Genomic DNA, 17,578 nt, shown 5'->3' on the forward strand with positions numbered 1-17,578 from the left:
CACCACTGCTGCCAGACTAAACCTACCCATTTCACAATAGATTTCTCTCAATCCACTCCTCTGTTGGCAAAGATTCAGGAAACCAGGCGCTTTCTTCACACCTTTTGCCAAAGCCACCAAAACTCTTGGCCCCAGTTCTCATAAATTTGAGTCGAAATCTGGAGACTAGGTTAGTACTATTCCAGTGCATGCTAAGTTACCAGCCACCTCTGTTCCCCTGGGATGGGGAAACATCAAACGTCCCAGTGGGGAATCATTGGTTTCCGGGAAAGCGAGAAGGTCTGGGATGCTACTCATCACTTGCAGCAAGCTTTGTAAGAGACACACCAATGTACGGAAATCTAAGATTTGAACTTGTGTGATTGCAAAATATGTGCCCTTTACCACTAAGAAAACTTTGCCACTAAGAACAGACTTTGGTTCAATAAACCCTGTCAAAAAATCCCTAAAGAAATGACTTGGAAAACTGAGTTAGTAGCCTGAAATGACCCGGACACGAATCCATCTGAAACAAATGTGAACCACATATGATCTCCATCTAATCTGGCAGAGCTGGAACAAATTTGCATTTTATTGCAAATTTGATGAAACAGAAACAAAATGTGAACCAATGCAATGGAGTGAAAGCATTACATAAGATGACAGATTCCAGAAGGAGCTGATCACATGACCACAGCAGGACAGTGTTTGTACTTGTTTTAACCTACTGTACATTGTGAGGACCAAATGCCACCACAAAGACAGGGGGGGCATTTTATTATGCCCCAAAAAAGCTTATAAATCATACAATTAAAAAAAAAACAACAACACAAGATTAGGGTAAGGGGTGGAAAATATAATCAGTATAAAATCATTATGCCTATTGAAAGTCATCCTAATGACATAAAAATGTGTGTGTGTGTGTGTGTGTGTATTCTCGTACTTTAGCGATGATGCTGCAGAGCTGCGGCCCATCCTGAGTTAAAGACAGCAGGTTACTAATGGCAGTACTGATGGCAAAAACATTATCAGAATCCTCAATCTGACGAATCAAAATCTGTAAAAAAATAAAATAAAATTAAATGTCACTAATGGATCAACCAAGTCACATTTCTGTAGACCGGAGTAGTTTTCACTTAATGTTTCAATTTAATTGTAATGAAAACCTATACGTTATGTTCTAACCGCTGTCAGTAAAATGTAGTTTCAGACACCTTTATCTATTTACATTACAAAATGGACCTCACAATAGATTTCAAAACAATAAAATGGCTTATCTACTACTACTAATACTAATGACATCAAAGTTTTTATATTGCAAGATGTTAGTGTGAATTAAAATACAAAATACATCATTGGGTTTGCTAAAATGGATATAGCAACATATAGTTATGAACCGTATTTACTCAGTGTCATATTAAAATATTTGTATCAAATGCTTTTGAGTCTAGTTTACAAAGAGAAGGCTATTTTGCCTTTATTATACTTCATAAAATAATACTGTACAGACAATTGTTTTGCTGTTGTTGTACATTTTTTTGTTGTAAGCCGGCCAGTTTATTAAAGCAAGAAATTTTACATTGTGGCAGTGAGTAAAATCAGACCACCTGTTAAACTTCATAGCATTAGAACTGCAGTTTTAGGATGAATGTGGAAATCATTTCGTATTATATTGTATTATTTAAAGATGATTCATGAATACTTAAGCTGTAGCCGAAATAACTGAAACAAAAATGTCAGTAAATCTAATGATCCGTGAAGACAAATCCATTTAAGCTACCTGTATCTCATTGGCCAGTGCCATGTCAATCATATGGCTAAAGGAGTCACTGACATCAGTAAGGATCTCGTGAATGGCCTCCTTCATAGATTTGAGGAAGTATTCATCCTCAGTATGAAGACACCTGTGGAGTAAACACTGTCAGTTATACGTGATCTGATCTTCAGTATGTGAACTTTAAGGTGATGAAAATAGGTGTAAAGTTCTTCACCTCTCAGTAATGACGTTCAGCTCCATGCACTTCTCCAGCAGTGATTTCTCATACTGCCACGAGAGATGACACACAGAATATCAAACATTCAATACTTTACAATATAAAACTTTGCAGGGTCTGAACATAACCCACATGATCTCAGACCACAAAGGTCTTTTGAGAATAATCTTTAACTATAGATTACATCTAGAATATAGTACTTATCTTTTGCCAAATATGGCTCTTTCAGAGTGCATCTATGGGATTTTTTTCTCCTGTGTTTTTGTTTTGGTCAGCAGGTTGAAATGGTGCATCTGATCGCTTAGTAATATACCAGCACACTACAACACACATGATTTTTAGGAATCATTTGTGTCTGGTGCACAAACACTGCAGGGATTTGTTTAAATCACTAACTCTTGAGCATGAGTAACAGTAATAGTGACATAACTAACAATGGTCAAGCAGAAACCCAGTTAGGAATCATAAATTCTTCTATACCCCTTCAATATCTTTGACACTTAGCCCACTTGAAAGTTCACTTTAGGCATTCTACTATCTCTTAGTAACTTTGCAAGTACTATACATGTCAACTAGCAGTCATTAGAGTGCTAGTAGACTCTCTGCTTAAAGGGTTCACTCAAAAATGGAAATTCTGTCACCAATTACTCACCCTCATGTTGTTCCAAACCTGTGAGACTTTTGTTTATCTTCGGAACACAAATTAAGATATTTTGATGAAATTAGCAAGCTTTCTGACCCTCCATAGACAGCAAGGGTCGTACCACGGTTAAGGCACAGAAACGAAGCAAGGACATCGTTACAATAGGTAATGTGACATCAGTGGTTCAACCGTAACTTTATGAAGCTACGAGAATACTTTTTGTGTGCAAAGAAAACAAAAATAACAACTTCATTCAACAATTTCTTTTCTTCCATGTCAGTCATCACAATGCATTCACAACCCATGCGTGTGATGCTGCTGACACAGGAGCCGCGTTCTGATGTAGAACCTCCATCTCTCTTGGTTCATTGTGAATACTAGAAAGTATTCTAGTAGCTTCATAACATTAAGGTCACATGGACTATTTTACTGATATCCTTACTACATTTATGTGCCTTGATGGAGGAAAACAAAACTAGAGGTATTTCATATAGCCTGGAGGGAAAATACCCTATCCTACAGAAAAGCATTAAAAACTGCTACATCTGATTACGTTTCGTCTCTTCTAGAAGAAAACAAACATAACCCCCGGTATTTATTCAATACAGTCACTAAATTAACGAAAAATAAAGCATCAACAGGTGTTGGCATTTCCCAAGAGCACAGCAGTAATGACTTTATGAATGACTTTACTTCCAAGATCGATTCTATCAGAGATAAAATTGTAACCATGCAGCTGTTAGCTACAGTCAGATAGTGCACTATAGATCCCCGGAGGACCAATTCCACTCATTCTCTACTATAGGAGAGGAAGAATTGTATACATTTGTTAAATCATCTAAACCAACGTTAGACCCTATTCCATCTAATCTACTCAAAGAGCTGCTTCCAGAAGTCATAGATCCTGTTTTGGCTATTATTAATTCATCACTGTCATTAGGATATGTCCCCAAAACCTTCAAATTGGCTGTTATTAAGCCTCTCATTAAAAAAACACAACTTGACCCCAAAGATCTAGTTAATTACAAACTGATCTAAAATCTCCCTTTTCTGTCAAAGATACTAGAAAAGGTAGTATCCTCGCAATTATATTCCTTCTTAGAGAAAAATAGTATTTGTGAGGAATTCCAATTAGGATTTAGACCGTATCATAGTACTGAGACTGCTTTCATTAGAGTTACAAATGACCTGCTTCTATCATCTGATCGTGGTTGTATCTCTTTATTAGTTCTACTGGATCTTAGCGCTGCGTTCGACACTATCGACCACAACATTCTTTTAAATAGACTAGAACACTTTGTTGGCATTAGTGGAAGTGCATTAGCATGGTTCAAATCGTACTTATCTGAATGGCATCAGTTCGTAGCAGTGAATGAAGAGGTATCATATCGATCACAAGTGCAGTACGGAGTACCTCAAGGCTCAGTACTAGGGCCGTTACTTTTTACGCTTTGCATGTTGCCCTTGGGAGATATTATCAGGAGACATGGTGTTAGCTTTCACTGTTATGCTGATGATACTCAGCTCTATATTTCTTCGCAGCCCAGTGAAACACACCAAATTGAGAAACTAACGGAATGCACAGTCGATATAAAAAAATTGGATGACGAGTAACTTCTTACTGCTAAATTATGAAAAAACAGAGGTGTTAATTATCAGACCTAAAACCCCCATATGTAATAACCTAGAACACTATCTAACACTTGATGGCTGCTCTGCCAATTCTTCTTCATCAGTTAGGAACCTAGGTGTGCTGTTTGATAGCAATCTTTCATTTGAAAGCCATGTTTCTAGCATCTGTAAAAGTGCGTTTTTCCATCTCAAAAACATATCTAAATTGTGACCTATGCTCTCAAAGTCAAATGCAGAAATACTAATTCATGCGTTTATGACCTCAAGGTTAGACTATTGTGATGCTTTATTGGGTGGTTGTTCTGCACGCTTGATCAACAAATTACAGTTGGTCCAAAATGCAGCAGCTAGAGTCCTTACTAGAACCAGGAAGTACAACCATATTAGCCCGGTTCTGTCAACACTGCATTGGCTCCCTATCAAACATCGTATAGATTTTAAAATCTTGTTAACTATTTATAAAGCCCTGAATGTCTTAGCTCCTCAGTACTTGAGCAAGGTCTTATCACATTATAGTCCTCTACGTCCGCTGCATTCTCAAAACTCTGGCCGTTTGATAATACCTAGAATCCAACATGGCGCTGGTGATGGCAGCTATTGTGCGTTGCTCTTCAGTGTTCGTGTTGTTTTTGTTTGTTTTTCCTGTTTTTTGTTTTTCAAATAAGATCAGTTTTACCAGGGATGATCTGCTGAACATTCGGCAGAACACACCACAAAATCTTCTACCGGTTTTTGATTTTTCGGACGTTTTGCTGGACATTGTAGTTGGGGGAGCCGTAGCTCTGGTCAAGCGCTTGAGGAGGACGCGCAGGCGGGGGAAGAGAGCCGGAGCGCTCGTGAAACTTCGTCAGCGCGGATTTCGAACAGCGTTGCCTAGCATCCATCTGGCGAATCTCCGCTCTCTACCCAACAAAACGGACGAACTCCTTCTGCTCTCCCGGACAAACAAGGATTTTTCTAACTGCTGCTTTGTGTTTCACGGAAACCTGGCTGAATGGCGTCATACCGGACAGCGCGATTCATCTGCCTAATTATCAGCTGATCAGAGCAGATCGGGACACGGAATCAACGGGGAAATCGTGCACCGGCGGGACGTACTTTTACATCAATGAGAGGTGGTGTACAGATGTAACTGTGTTAAAGAAGATGTGCTGTTCAGATCTAGAAATGCTCTTCATTAACTGCAAGCCGTTCTATTCGCCGTGGGAGTTCTGCTCGTTCATTCTCGTGAGTGTCTACATTCCACTGCAAGCGCACGTGAGCACAGCTTTACAGAAACTCGCTGATCTGATCACAGAGAGTGAGCAACCACACCCGGACTTTGTTTTAATCATTCTCGGGGACTTTAATAAAGCAAATCTCTCCCGTGAACTGCCAAAATACAGACAGCACATCATGTCCCACCAGAGACAGTAATATATTGGATCTCTGTTACACAACAATAAAGAACGCATATCACTCGGTTCCACGAGCAGCTTTAGGACACTCTGATCACGGTTTGGTTCATCTTATTCCGTCCTACATGCAGAAACTTAAGTCTGCAATGCCTGTATTAAGATCTGTTAAAAGATGGACTAACGAAACAGAGCGGGATCTACAAGCCTGTTTCGACCTCACTGATTGGACCTTTTTGAAGCTGCTGCAAATGATCTGGATGAGCTCATAGAGACTGTAACATCTTATATCAGTTTCTGTGAGGACATGTGCATTCCTAACAGGACTCATCTAATCTACAACAATGACAAACCATGGTTCACAGCCAAACTCAGACAGCTCCGTCAGGCCAAAGAAGATGCTCACAGAAAGGGGGATAAAGTCTTGTACAAACAGGCCAAATACACACTGGAAAATGAAATCAGAGTGGCAAAGAGGAATTATTCTGACAAGCTCAGGAACAAATTCTCTTCCAGTGATCCTGCTTCAGTGTGGATAGGAATGAAGGATATCACCAGCTACAAGACACCATCCCCCAGCACTCTGGAGAATCAACACCTGGCAGACGACTTAAACGAGTTCTTTTGTCATTTTGAACGATCACCCCACACCCCAGAACACCTCTTCACACAACCATTAACACCTCCAGCAACCCCTCTCTCCCCCACATCTACGATTCAAATCAGCGAAGATGATGTGTGCCAGGTCTTCAGGAAGAACAAAAGAAGGAAAGCACCTGGTCCAGACGGTGTGTCACCAGCCTGCCTAAAAACATGTGCTGACCAGCTGGCCCCTATCTTCACACAGACCTTCAACAGATCACTGGAGCTGTGTGAAGTCCCCTCATGCTTCAAACGCTCCACCATTACCCGTCCCAAAGAAACCCAAAATTACTGGACTTAATGACTACAGACCTGTGGCTCTAACATCTGTAGCCATGAAATCATTTGAAAGACTGGTTTTGGCTTATCTGAAGGACATCACTGGACCCTTACTGGACCCCCTGCAGTTTGCCTACAGAGCAAACAGGTCTGTGGATGATGCAGTCAACATGGGACTGCACTTAATCCTGCAGCATCTGGACAGACCAGGGACTTATGTGAGGATCCTGTTTGTGGACTTCAGCTCCGCTTTTAACACCATTATCATGGAAACCCTTCAAAATAAACTAACTCAGCTCTCCGTCCCCACCTCCGTCTGCCAGTGGATCAACAGCTTCCTGACAGACAGACAGCAGTTAGTAAAGCTTGGTAAATTCACATCCAGCACTCGTACCATCAGCACTGGAGCTCCTCAGGGCTGCGTTCTCTCCCCACTGCTCTTCTCCCTCTACACCAACGACTGCACATCTAAAGACCCCTCTGTCAAGCTCCTGAAGTTTGCAGACGACACCACACTGATCGGCCTCATCCAGGACGGTAACGGGTCTGCTTACAGACCGGAGGTTAAGGAGCTGGCTGTCTGGTGCAGTCTCAACAACCCGGAGCTTAACATGCTCAAAACTGTGGAGATGATAAAATTGTGGACTTCAGGAGAAACCCCCCCCTGCACTCCCCCCACTCCCCATCATGAACAGCACTGTGATTGCAGTGGAGTCATTCAGATTCCTGGGCACCACCATCTCTCAGGACCTGAAGTGGGATATTCACATTGACTCCATTATCAGGAAGGCCCAGCAGAGGTTGTACTTTCTTCGCCAGCTGAGGAAGTTCAACCTGCCACAGGACTTACTGAAACAGTTCTACTCTGCCATCATCGAATCCATCCTCTGCACCTCAATAACTGTCTGGTTCAGCTCAGCTACCAAATCTGACCTCAGAAGACTACGGAGGGTAGTCCGGACTGCTGAGCGAATCATTGGTACAACCCTCCCCACTCTCCAAGAACTGTACTCATCCAGAGTGAGCAAAAGGGCTGGCAAAATCACTCTGGACCCCTCACATCCAGCACACAACCTCTTTGAACTGTTACCGTCTGGTCGACGCTACAGAGCTCTGTGCACCAGAACGACCAGACACAGGAACAGTTTCTTCCCTCAGTCAATACATCTCATGAACACTCAATAATAAACGTGGAACACACAACTAATACATTATCCATTCACCACACTCACTTATTTTATTTTTATTTGTCTCATTTCTAATTTGCACATACTTGACCTGTACATACATAGTTGTCTATATTATATATATATACATATATATATATATATATATATATATTTGCTGCTTTGTACATTGGTTATTGGCTATTTCTTGTTATTTTGTTTTTATTACCTGTGTCCTGTCCTGTTACTGTCTTTCTGTTGCACTGTGGAGCTTCTGTCACTACAACAAATTCCTGTATGTGTAAACATACTTGGCCAATAAAGCTCATTCTGATTCTGATTCTGATTCTGAATATCAAAATCAACTGCGGGCGGCAGATCCTTTTCCTATTTAACACCCAAACTCTGGAACAATCTATCTAACACTGTTCGGGAGGCAGACACACTGTCAGTTTAAATCTAGATTAAAGACACATTTCTTTAACCTGGCTTAAACATAACACACTACTACACTTCTATTATTCAAACCCATTAAAGGATTGTTAGGCTGCATTAATTAGATCAACCGGAACCGGGGACGCACCCCATAACACATTATGTACTCGTTACATCATAAGAAGAATGGCATCTACGCTAATATTTGTCTGTTTCTTTCTTATTCTGTTTCTCAGTCCGTATCCGGATCCGATGGTGGATCGGCGCCGGGAGATGATGTATGTGGCCCTAATCGTCGGCGGAGGCCGGACACCTGGATGAGCCCCGGGGACATATCCCCAGTGAAGACCTAAACTTAAAATACAATAAAACTTAAAATAAAACAAATAACTAAAAATATAATAAAATACCGATCTACATAATACTATTATTGTTAGACAATAACATCTCTGAATTCAATAACGAAATGGCTTTAACTGAAAATTTAGTGTTTAATCTTGTTTTTATACATTACTGACACTCTATCCTCCAATTTGATACTGTTAAGTGCTTTGACACAATCTGTATTGTTAAAAGCGCTATATAAATAAAGGTGATTTGACTTGACTTGACTTGAGCATAGTAGTACCTTTGCTGTCAATGGAGGGTCAGAGAGCTCTCGGATTTCATCAAAAATATCTTAATTTGTGTTCTGAAGATGAACAAAGGGTTTTACAGGTTTGGAATGACTTCAGGGTGAGTATAGTTAATGACAGAATTTTCATTTTTGGGTGAACTATCCCTTTAATATCTGCTAACACTTCATTTTGAAGGACATCAACAGACAGTCTACTGATTACTTTGCAAGTAACTTTACAGGCACATGTCAACTTATTCTACTAAACCTAAGCCTATCCTAACAGTCAACTAATATTCTAATGAGACTTAGTTGATGTAGTTGCTTTTATAGTTAGTAGCATGTCTACTATCAAAATAAAGTGTAACCAATTATATCATCAAAGATTAATGCAGTTATGTCTTTAAATGTTATTGCTGAAGACACATCTGTTGTTTATTTCTGAATGTGTCCTTTCGTACCTTCTGCATTTCTGGTGGGGCGTTTCTGGCCGTGCTGTACTCTTGGATGAGCGAGCGCACATGACAGTTGACCCTGACAGCCGTGCTGTGGACCCGCTGCCAGCGGCCCTTCTCCAGACGCTGGAACATCTTCCCCAGCTCCGTGCTGACCACCAGAGCCCTCTTCAGCAGCGTCTGCAGGTTATCACGAGTGACGTGCTCACCGACAGCACCTGTCCCCGATACGATGAGCTCACCTGGAGCATCTTCATCCACGCCGATGGGTTTAGACTGCAGAACGCACATGCACTCCACCTCCGTCATGTGCCGTAAGTCTTCCATCCAGCGCTGGACCGAGTCCACCTGTATGGCATGCATCCTGCTGCATGGACATACACAACAATGTCAGGTCATCAACAAACATTTCTATACATACATGAGCCTTTAATGCCTGTAGGGCTCGTAATTAATGATTGAAGCCTCATGACTGATGTCTCGAACTGTGCTCAGATTTGTCGAGATGCCATAGTCTTCAATCAAAAGTAACGGTAACACTTTATTTTGATTGTCCACTTTAGACATTCTACTAACAGTAAGTAACTTTGCAACTACATGTCAACTAGCAGTCATTAGGATCTTAGTAGACTGTCTGCTTAATATCTTCTTACACTTTATTTTGATGGGTCCACAACATACTGACTATGAAAAACTTTAACCTACCCTGACAGGCTAATCAGAAAATTAGCTGACATGTAATTGCAACGTTACTTGTAGTTATTAGAATGCCTAAAGTGGACTATCAAAATAAAGTGTAACCAAAGTTACAGGAGGGACCCTAGCAAGCCTTTGGGGATAAAAGTAAAATATAAGTAAAAATGTGCCTGTGGCAACATTTCTGCAAAATTACCACACTTTCAAAGTGAAATGGCCGGTGAATGCTGCCAAAAGCACATTGAGTTTCACCAGGTGAGCCTGTTTACTATGTCAGAAAAGCCTAACTTATGGAGGCTTATGTGATGCAAGTGTGAAAAATGTGAAATATATTATTATATTGTATAGTGAAATTAATAAAAATTGTTGGTGTTTACTGCCACTAGTGTTTATTTAGTTATATAGTGTTTATAACTGTATGTATGGGTGTGGAGTTTGACAAATATATAGGTAGAGGCACATTTTTCCAGTGAGCTACAGTATAATGTTGAATTTAGAAACATATGAGGAGCTCCACTAAACACACTCATCTCTGCTAAATAACTTGTTGAATAGAGGCATCTAGCTAAGTTATTGTGAAAAACAAGGATATCCCACAGCCTAGAGTCAATTTACATTTATATTCTTATAATTGTACTCACATGTGGATGAACTGTTAACAAACCACTGATTCTTGAGACATGGGACAAAACATGTTGTAACGGCTATTAGGTTTATGAAAATGAAAATATTTTCAATTGTAAATGTTATGGGGGATTAATAACAGAATGTATTTTACACAATTTTCCCCTTCAATTTAATTTTATCATTACTATATCAAATCTATGACATTTATTGTGGTCTCACTAAATCTAAAACAGTGTGTCCACAGAGAAGGGTTCAATCATATGCTATAAAATGGATAAAAAATATGTTAATGATGAAAAAGAGCTTGTTTTATCAAAAGCAACATTTAATAATATCTCATATCAAACTTAAGTCAAGTCACCTTTATTTATATAGTGCTTTTAACAATACAGATTTTCAAAGCACTTAGCAGTATCAAATTGGAGGATAGAGTGTCAGTAATGTATAATAATAAGATTAAACACAAAATTTTCAGTTAAAGACATTTCGTTATTGAATTCAGTGATGTTATTGTCTAGCTCAGTTTAGTTTAAATAGTATTTGTGCAATCAAATTGACGATAATCGCTAGAAATCAAGTGTCCCCAACTAAAAAAGCAAGGTTGTTTTTCAGTGACACATGCATGTTTCATAAGGTTTCAAATTTGTGTCCATACTTTTTGTAAACACCGTTAGACACTTATTAAAATGTAAAAAAAAAACTGATAATGGGAATATCAGGGGCAGTTGTCACTCTAAAGGACCCCCTCACCACAGTCCTCCTCTGCAGAGTATATCACTGTCAGACGGACTCTGGTCAGTTTTATGGTCTTAGAATATTTTAAATCCTAATGTTAATATTTCCTGGTCACAACCATGATATGTCAACACCATCTTCCAATTTCTGAGGAAATTATTTGAAATGTTTAGATAATGTTATTGACACCAATGATGGAGTTGCAATTCAATGTGGATTCATCATATTTTTGTGGTTTTCAAGTAATTTTTAATTATATTAAATATAATATATATAATATTTATAATATATGTAATACAGTTCGTTTGTATTCTGATCCTATGTGTTCTAATAATATTTGGATCATTTGTTTAGATATATCAAAATACTTAAATGTGAGTCTTGAATTAAAGCTTTATAAACACTAACATACTCACTGTTTGTTGTGTTTGTTTTAATACAGTAATTGATTGATTCAATGCATTTGATAGTTAAAATGACTACAAATTCAGGTTTTCGTCACCACCAGAACTTCGAGCTGCGTCCGAAAACGCTATGGGAACGCCTTCAGCGTGACCACTCTCTGAATATCACCTGTAATCAGTCAAAAAGAAGGTGAGGCGTCACAGGCGGCGTGACGTCACGACCAGGAAGTATATAAGCACGTGCGGCGGAGCCGGCGTCAGCTTTCTGTCATTCAGCAAGCGCTCTGTATGTTGTCAGTACGTTTTGTGTCTTGTGAGTCTTATTTAGTGTTGTCTGTCTAAAAAGATGCCTAAATCCAAGGCCAAGACGTTGGGCGATCCCAGATCGCGTTTCAGGTTGTGTGTTAGTCCCTGCCCTCGCTACATTACGAGTGGGGACACACACAATCTGTGCGTGGTCCGCCTGGGTGCGGAGCATGCATCTCGAGAGAGCTGATTGCCCGCACTGTGAGCAGCTCTCGCTGCTCACACTCCACACCCGGAGGGCTCTCTTTGAGGAGGGAGCCTTTGTGAGCACTCCACGCGGTGCTGGTCCCGCTTTTGCCGAGGCAGAGCGGCGGCTGCACTCGTGGGGCTCGCAGGCTAATCTGGCTGGCGAGAGTGAGACGGGCATGTCCCTATCTCCTCCCGTATCTGCCAGATCTGGTGTCCCGTCTCTCGGGGAAGCGGTTCCTTCCCCCCGAGATGAGGACTCAACGCTTCGTCTCTCTTCCTCTGAGGAGGTTGACGTGATGAGCGTTGATGAGGTTTCGCCGCCTCTCTCGCCCCAGTATGAGGAGTTGCTAGAGGTGGTTACTCGGGGTGTGGCCAAGCTCGACATCAGTTTGCCCCCCGAGCAAACGTCTGTGCCGCATTATAGTCTCCTTGATGAGCGTTTTCTACGCTCGCGGCCGCCACCTCTACGCAGGAGACTTCCGTTTTTCCCCGGTTAAACCCTATTCGTCCCGCCCATTCGTTCCCGCCTCTGATTGCTACGGTAATGTGCGGGAATTGGATGTGCGCGGGTACAAGGCGATGCCCCAGATCGAGCAGACGCTCGCAAGCTATCTGTCTCCTTCCACGGCATCGTCTCTGAAGACTCCTACTCTGCCCACTAAGCCTCTGCTCACCACATCATCCTTAGTGGGCAGGGGGTATGCGGCAGCAGGTCAGGCCGGTGCGTGTCTGCACACTATGTCAGTGTTGCAGGCGTACCAGGCCGAACTGCTGAGAGAGTTAGATGAGGGCGGGGATATCAGAGCTGATGATATCTCCGAGCTCAGGAGAACCGCTGATCTTGCCCTCCGTGCTACCAAGGAGCTATGGTGGCAACGGAGAGGCATTTATGGCTGACCCTGTCCGATATTAAGGAATAGGACAGGGTCTGCCTTCTGGACGCCTCGCTTCAGCCTTCTGGCCTGTTCGGCGACGCTGTGAGCTCTGTCGTCGACAGGTTTCAGGAGGCTCGCAAGCAAGCGGAGGCGTTCCAGCGGTTCCTCCCCCGTCGCTCTCTAACTCTGGAGGCTGCTCGGCGGGAGTAGCCTCCTCCGCATGCCAGCTCCTCACACAGGGCAGCGCAGAAACAGAGCGTCGCCTCTCGTGCTCCCCCGCGGTGGAGCCGAGAGCGGCGGCGCTCTGCACCGGGGACCTCGCGGGCAAAGGCAGATCTGAGGGATGTCTTGTCGGCCAAGAGGTCCTCGGCAAAGTCCCAGGACTACGGAGGGCGACCCCTACTGGGGCGGAGCGGCTTACACCGCGGTACTCGGTGACCGTCTCCCCTCGGTGCCCTCCGGGGACCTGTCTACCAACCCTGCCGCTGTTCCAGGGCACAGCGGGTCCCAGCGAGTATCTTCCTCAGGTTTCTCCGTCTGTGATTACAGCGGGCCTGAGACACTCGCCTCAGCCGCCAGATCGCACGTCTCCTTTCGGTGCGCCGCATCGAGGCAGCGGTCTGGCCGCTTCTCTGACACCAGAGGTCAGTCTCGAGAGACTGATTCCCTTAGGCAAGGCAAGTTTATTTATATAGCATATTTCATACACAGTGGTAATTCAAAGTGCTTTACATAAAAGAAAGTGAAATAGACATTAAAAATCAATAAAAACATGGAAATAAAAATAATAAAAACAAGGAATTTTAAAATAATATAGAAATTGATTTAAAATGAATTTAAAGAAAATGATTATACATCAAATTCATTGCAGTCAGTTCGGACAAATAGCACAGTGCTCATTCAAATGCACAGTTAAACAGATGAGTTTTGAGTCTTGATTTAAATGTGGCTAATGTTTTAGCACATCTGATCTCTTCTGGAAGCTGGTTCCAACTGCAGGCCGCATAATAGCTAAAAGCAGACTCCCTTTGTTTTGTGTGAACCCTTGGTATTTCTAACTGACTCCATCCTAATGATCTGAGTGGTCTGTTCGGTTTATATTCAGTGAGCATATCAGCAATATATTTAGGTCCTGGGCCATTGAGTGATTTATAAACAAGTAAAAGTACTTTAAAATCAATCCTAAATGTAACTGGAAGCCAGTGTAAGGACCTGAGGACTGGTATAATATGCTCAGATTTTCTGGTTCTAGTCAGAATCCTGGCAGCAGCATTCTGGATGAGCTGCAGTTGTCTAATGGTCTTCTTGGGAAGGCCGGTGAGGAGACCATTACAATAACCCACCCTGCTGGTGATAAAGGCATGAACAAGTTTCTCCAAGTCTTGACTGGAAACAAAACATCTAATTCTTGCAATGTTTTTGAGATGATAGTATGCTGATTTAGTTACTGCTTTGACATGACTACTGAAACTAAGGTCTGTCTCCAGAATCACCCCAAGATTTCTGACTTGATTTTTAGTTGTTTGACCCCTAGAGTCAAGGTATGCATTCACCTTGAGAACTTCATCTTTGTTTCCAAATGCAATGACTTCAGTTTTCTCCTTGTTTAACTGAAGAAGGTTCTGGCACATCCAACTGTTAATTTCATCAATGCATTGGCAGAGGGTGTCAATGGGGCTGTAGTCATTTGGAGATAAGGCTAGGTAAATCTGGGTATCTGGCAATTTGGTTCTTCATCATTATCTGACTTAGTGGGAGCATATACAGGCTAAACAAGAGCAGTGCAAGAATTGAGCCTTGTGGGACTCCACATGTCATGGCCGTCCACTTAGACTTATGCTCTCCTATACTCACATAATAACCTCTCCCTTCTAAGTATGATCTGAACCATTTGAGTGCCATCCCAGAAAACCTGACCCAGTTTTCCAGTCTCTCTAAGAATATGTTATGATCGACAGTGTCAAACGCAGCACTAAGATCTAGTAGTACCAGCACTGATATTTTGCCAGAATCAGAATTGAGGCGAATATCATTTATTATCTTAATGAGTGCTGTCTCTGTGCTGTGATGTGCTCGGAAACCAGATTGAAAATTGTCCAGATATCCATTTGACTTTAAGTAGTTGTTCAGCTGATTAAAAACGACCTTTTCAATAATCTTACCTATGAAAGGAAGATTTGATATGGGTCTATAATTGCTCAACATGGTGTTATCAAGATTGCGCTTTTTCAGAAAGGGCTTAACAACTGCAGTTTTGAGGGAGTTTGGAAAAGTCCCAGAAAGACGTGAGGCGTTCACCACTTCTAAGAGATCAGCTTCTAAACAGTTAAGCACATTTTTGAAAAAGGGGAAGTGTGTCAAGATAGCAGGTTGAAGATTTAAGGTGCTGTACTATTTCTTCCAAAATTTTGTTATCAATTTTTTTTAAAACACACATAGTCACTTCTTTTTGAAATTGCGGTCGAATCTGTGTGACCTCTGCATAACTTGAGGATGTGCCAATCTCCTTTCTGATATGCAAACTCTGCTGTCGGAGAGCATTTCACTGGGAATCTGACTTGGGGGGTTTGTCAGTTTCTCAACAGTCGCAAAAAGAGTGCGAGTGTTGTTTAAGTTACTGTTTATAAGGTTAGAAAAGAAAGTCTGTCTAGCTGTGGCTAGTTCCACATTGAAAGCATGAAGGCTGTCTTTATAGATGCTATAGTGAATTTCGAGTTTCGTCTTCCGCCACATCCGCTCAGCTTTTCTGCATTGTCTTTTCATGCTCTGAACTGCTGTAGATCATCCTTAGTAGATCATTTGGCAGCCTGGCAGCGACTGCCGAAGGTGTCTCCTTGGGTCCTGCACACGGTAGAGAATGGCTATTGCATCCAGTTTGATGGGCCACCTCCGCCGTTCAACGGGGTTGTTGTGACTGCGGTCCGCCCCGAGCAGGCTCTGGTTTTGGCGTCTCGTAGCCACACTTCCGGCATCCCTGCCAGCGCTTGCTTCATGACTTGAAGCTGACGCCGGCTCCGCCGCACGTGCTTATATACTTCCTGGTCGTGACGTCACCCGCCCATGACGCCTCGCCTTCTTTTTGACTGATTACAGGTGATATTCAGAGCGTGGTCACGCTGAAGGCATTCCCATAGCGCTTTCGGACGCAGCTCCCGTTCCCTTCAGGGAACCTGGGTTACATACATAACCTAGTACGTTAATCATAGCTAATTAGACAAACACAACTGGACAAGAATTAACTAATAATCACACCAAACAAGGACAGGAAACAAACCAAATTTGGAAACATGAGGTCTGACATAACGCTCTGGGGTGGGCACTCTGGAGGCCTCTCAGGACACACACAGACAGGAACACAGGACGGGGACCTCCAGAGTGGAACAGATAGAACGGAGGCCATGGCGGAGCAAGGGGCTCAGGAGGCCATGGGGGTGCAGGGAGCACAGGAGGCCATGGCAGGTGGTCTTCATGGCCGTAGCCTCGTCCCTCTGCCCGGCCACCCCAGCCAGCTAGGGGGTAGAGGGTAGACAGGACAGGACAGGACAGGACAAGAGAGCCCACACAGGGCTAAACACACAGGAACAGGACAGCCCATAGGAACAGGAAGCCTTCCTGCGCTAGCTAGGAAGCTGAGGCTTCTTCTGGGCGTGACAAGGAGTCAGGGACCCTCACAGGGTCCCTCAGCAAAAGCTTCCACTTCAACAACAAGGCCCAGACGAGTCTCCGTGGACAAGACCGACAGACATGACAAATTAAAACTGTTCCTGAGGGCAAGACAAGACTTAAAACGGCACTCCTGGCCGGAACTAGGGAACTGGAGTCAGTGGCGGGCCGGCGGGCTTGCCACATTAACTGCAGGCGGGCTTGCCACATTCGCTCCAGGCGGGTTGGCTTTCCCCGCGGACGGTGGACTTAAGTGAGCAGCCCAAGTAGATATCGCTGCAGCCCAGAGACCAGCAAGCGGGTGGAGCTTACGCCAAGAAGTGCCGCAAGTAGGCTGGATTTCATCGTAATTTAAAATGATATAAAAATACAGCATTTTCATAGTAGTTGAAACTGAAATTCTTAGTCATCAAACTGTCATTATTCTGTGTGTCCAATACCATTCATTGTCAACATTGAAATCACGTCTTTACTCCTTTTGGCATGCTTGATGATGGTATCATTTTAAACCCTTTAACTGTAGTAGCGAATTTAAGCATACTGGATATTACATTTTACTTCTACAATTCTTCTACAGTAGCCTACCAAGAAACATTAAAGTGAGGTGCAGTTGCACTTAGGAGGTAAGTGAAGTGAAGTGACATTCAGCCAAGTATGGTGACCCATACTCGGAATTCGTGCTCTGCATTTAACCCATCCAACGTGCACACACACACACAGCAGTGAACACACACACACACCGTGAACATACACCCGGAGCAGTGGGCAGCCATTTTATGCTGCAGCGCCCGGGGAGCAGTTGGGGGTTCGGTGCCTTGCTCAAGGGCACCTCAGTCGTGGTATTGAGG

At 42.7% G+C, this 17,578-nt stretch overlaps 1 protein-coding gene across 1 annotated transcript in view; it reads right to left on the reverse strand.

Annotated features, from left to right (window-relative positions):
* insc (INSC spindle orientation adaptor protein) overlaps nucleotides 1-17,578 on the reverse strand; it is a 118,829-nt gene that overhangs the window by 58,396 nt on the left and 42,855 nt on the right. Inside the window, exons 3-6 of the mRNA XM_079414492.1 lie at nucleotides 9,242-9,602; nucleotides 1,971-2,023; nucleotides 1,760-1,883; nucleotides 923-1,036 (exon numbers count right to left, since the gene is read on the reverse strand). Of these exons, the coding sequence (XP_079270618.1) occupies nucleotides 923-1,036; nucleotides 1,760-1,883; nucleotides 1,971-2,023; nucleotides 9,242-9,602 (652 nt within the window). The remainder of the gene's footprint in view (nucleotides 1-922; nucleotides 1,037-1,759; nucleotides 1,884-1,970; nucleotides 2,024-9,241; nucleotides 9,603-17,578) is intronic.

Source organism: Barbus barbus (assembly GCF_936440315.1).
Source record: "Barbus barbus genome assembly, chromosome: 50".
NCBI lineage: Eukaryota > Metazoa > Chordata > Actinopteri > Cypriniformes > Cyprinidae > Barbus > Barbus barbus.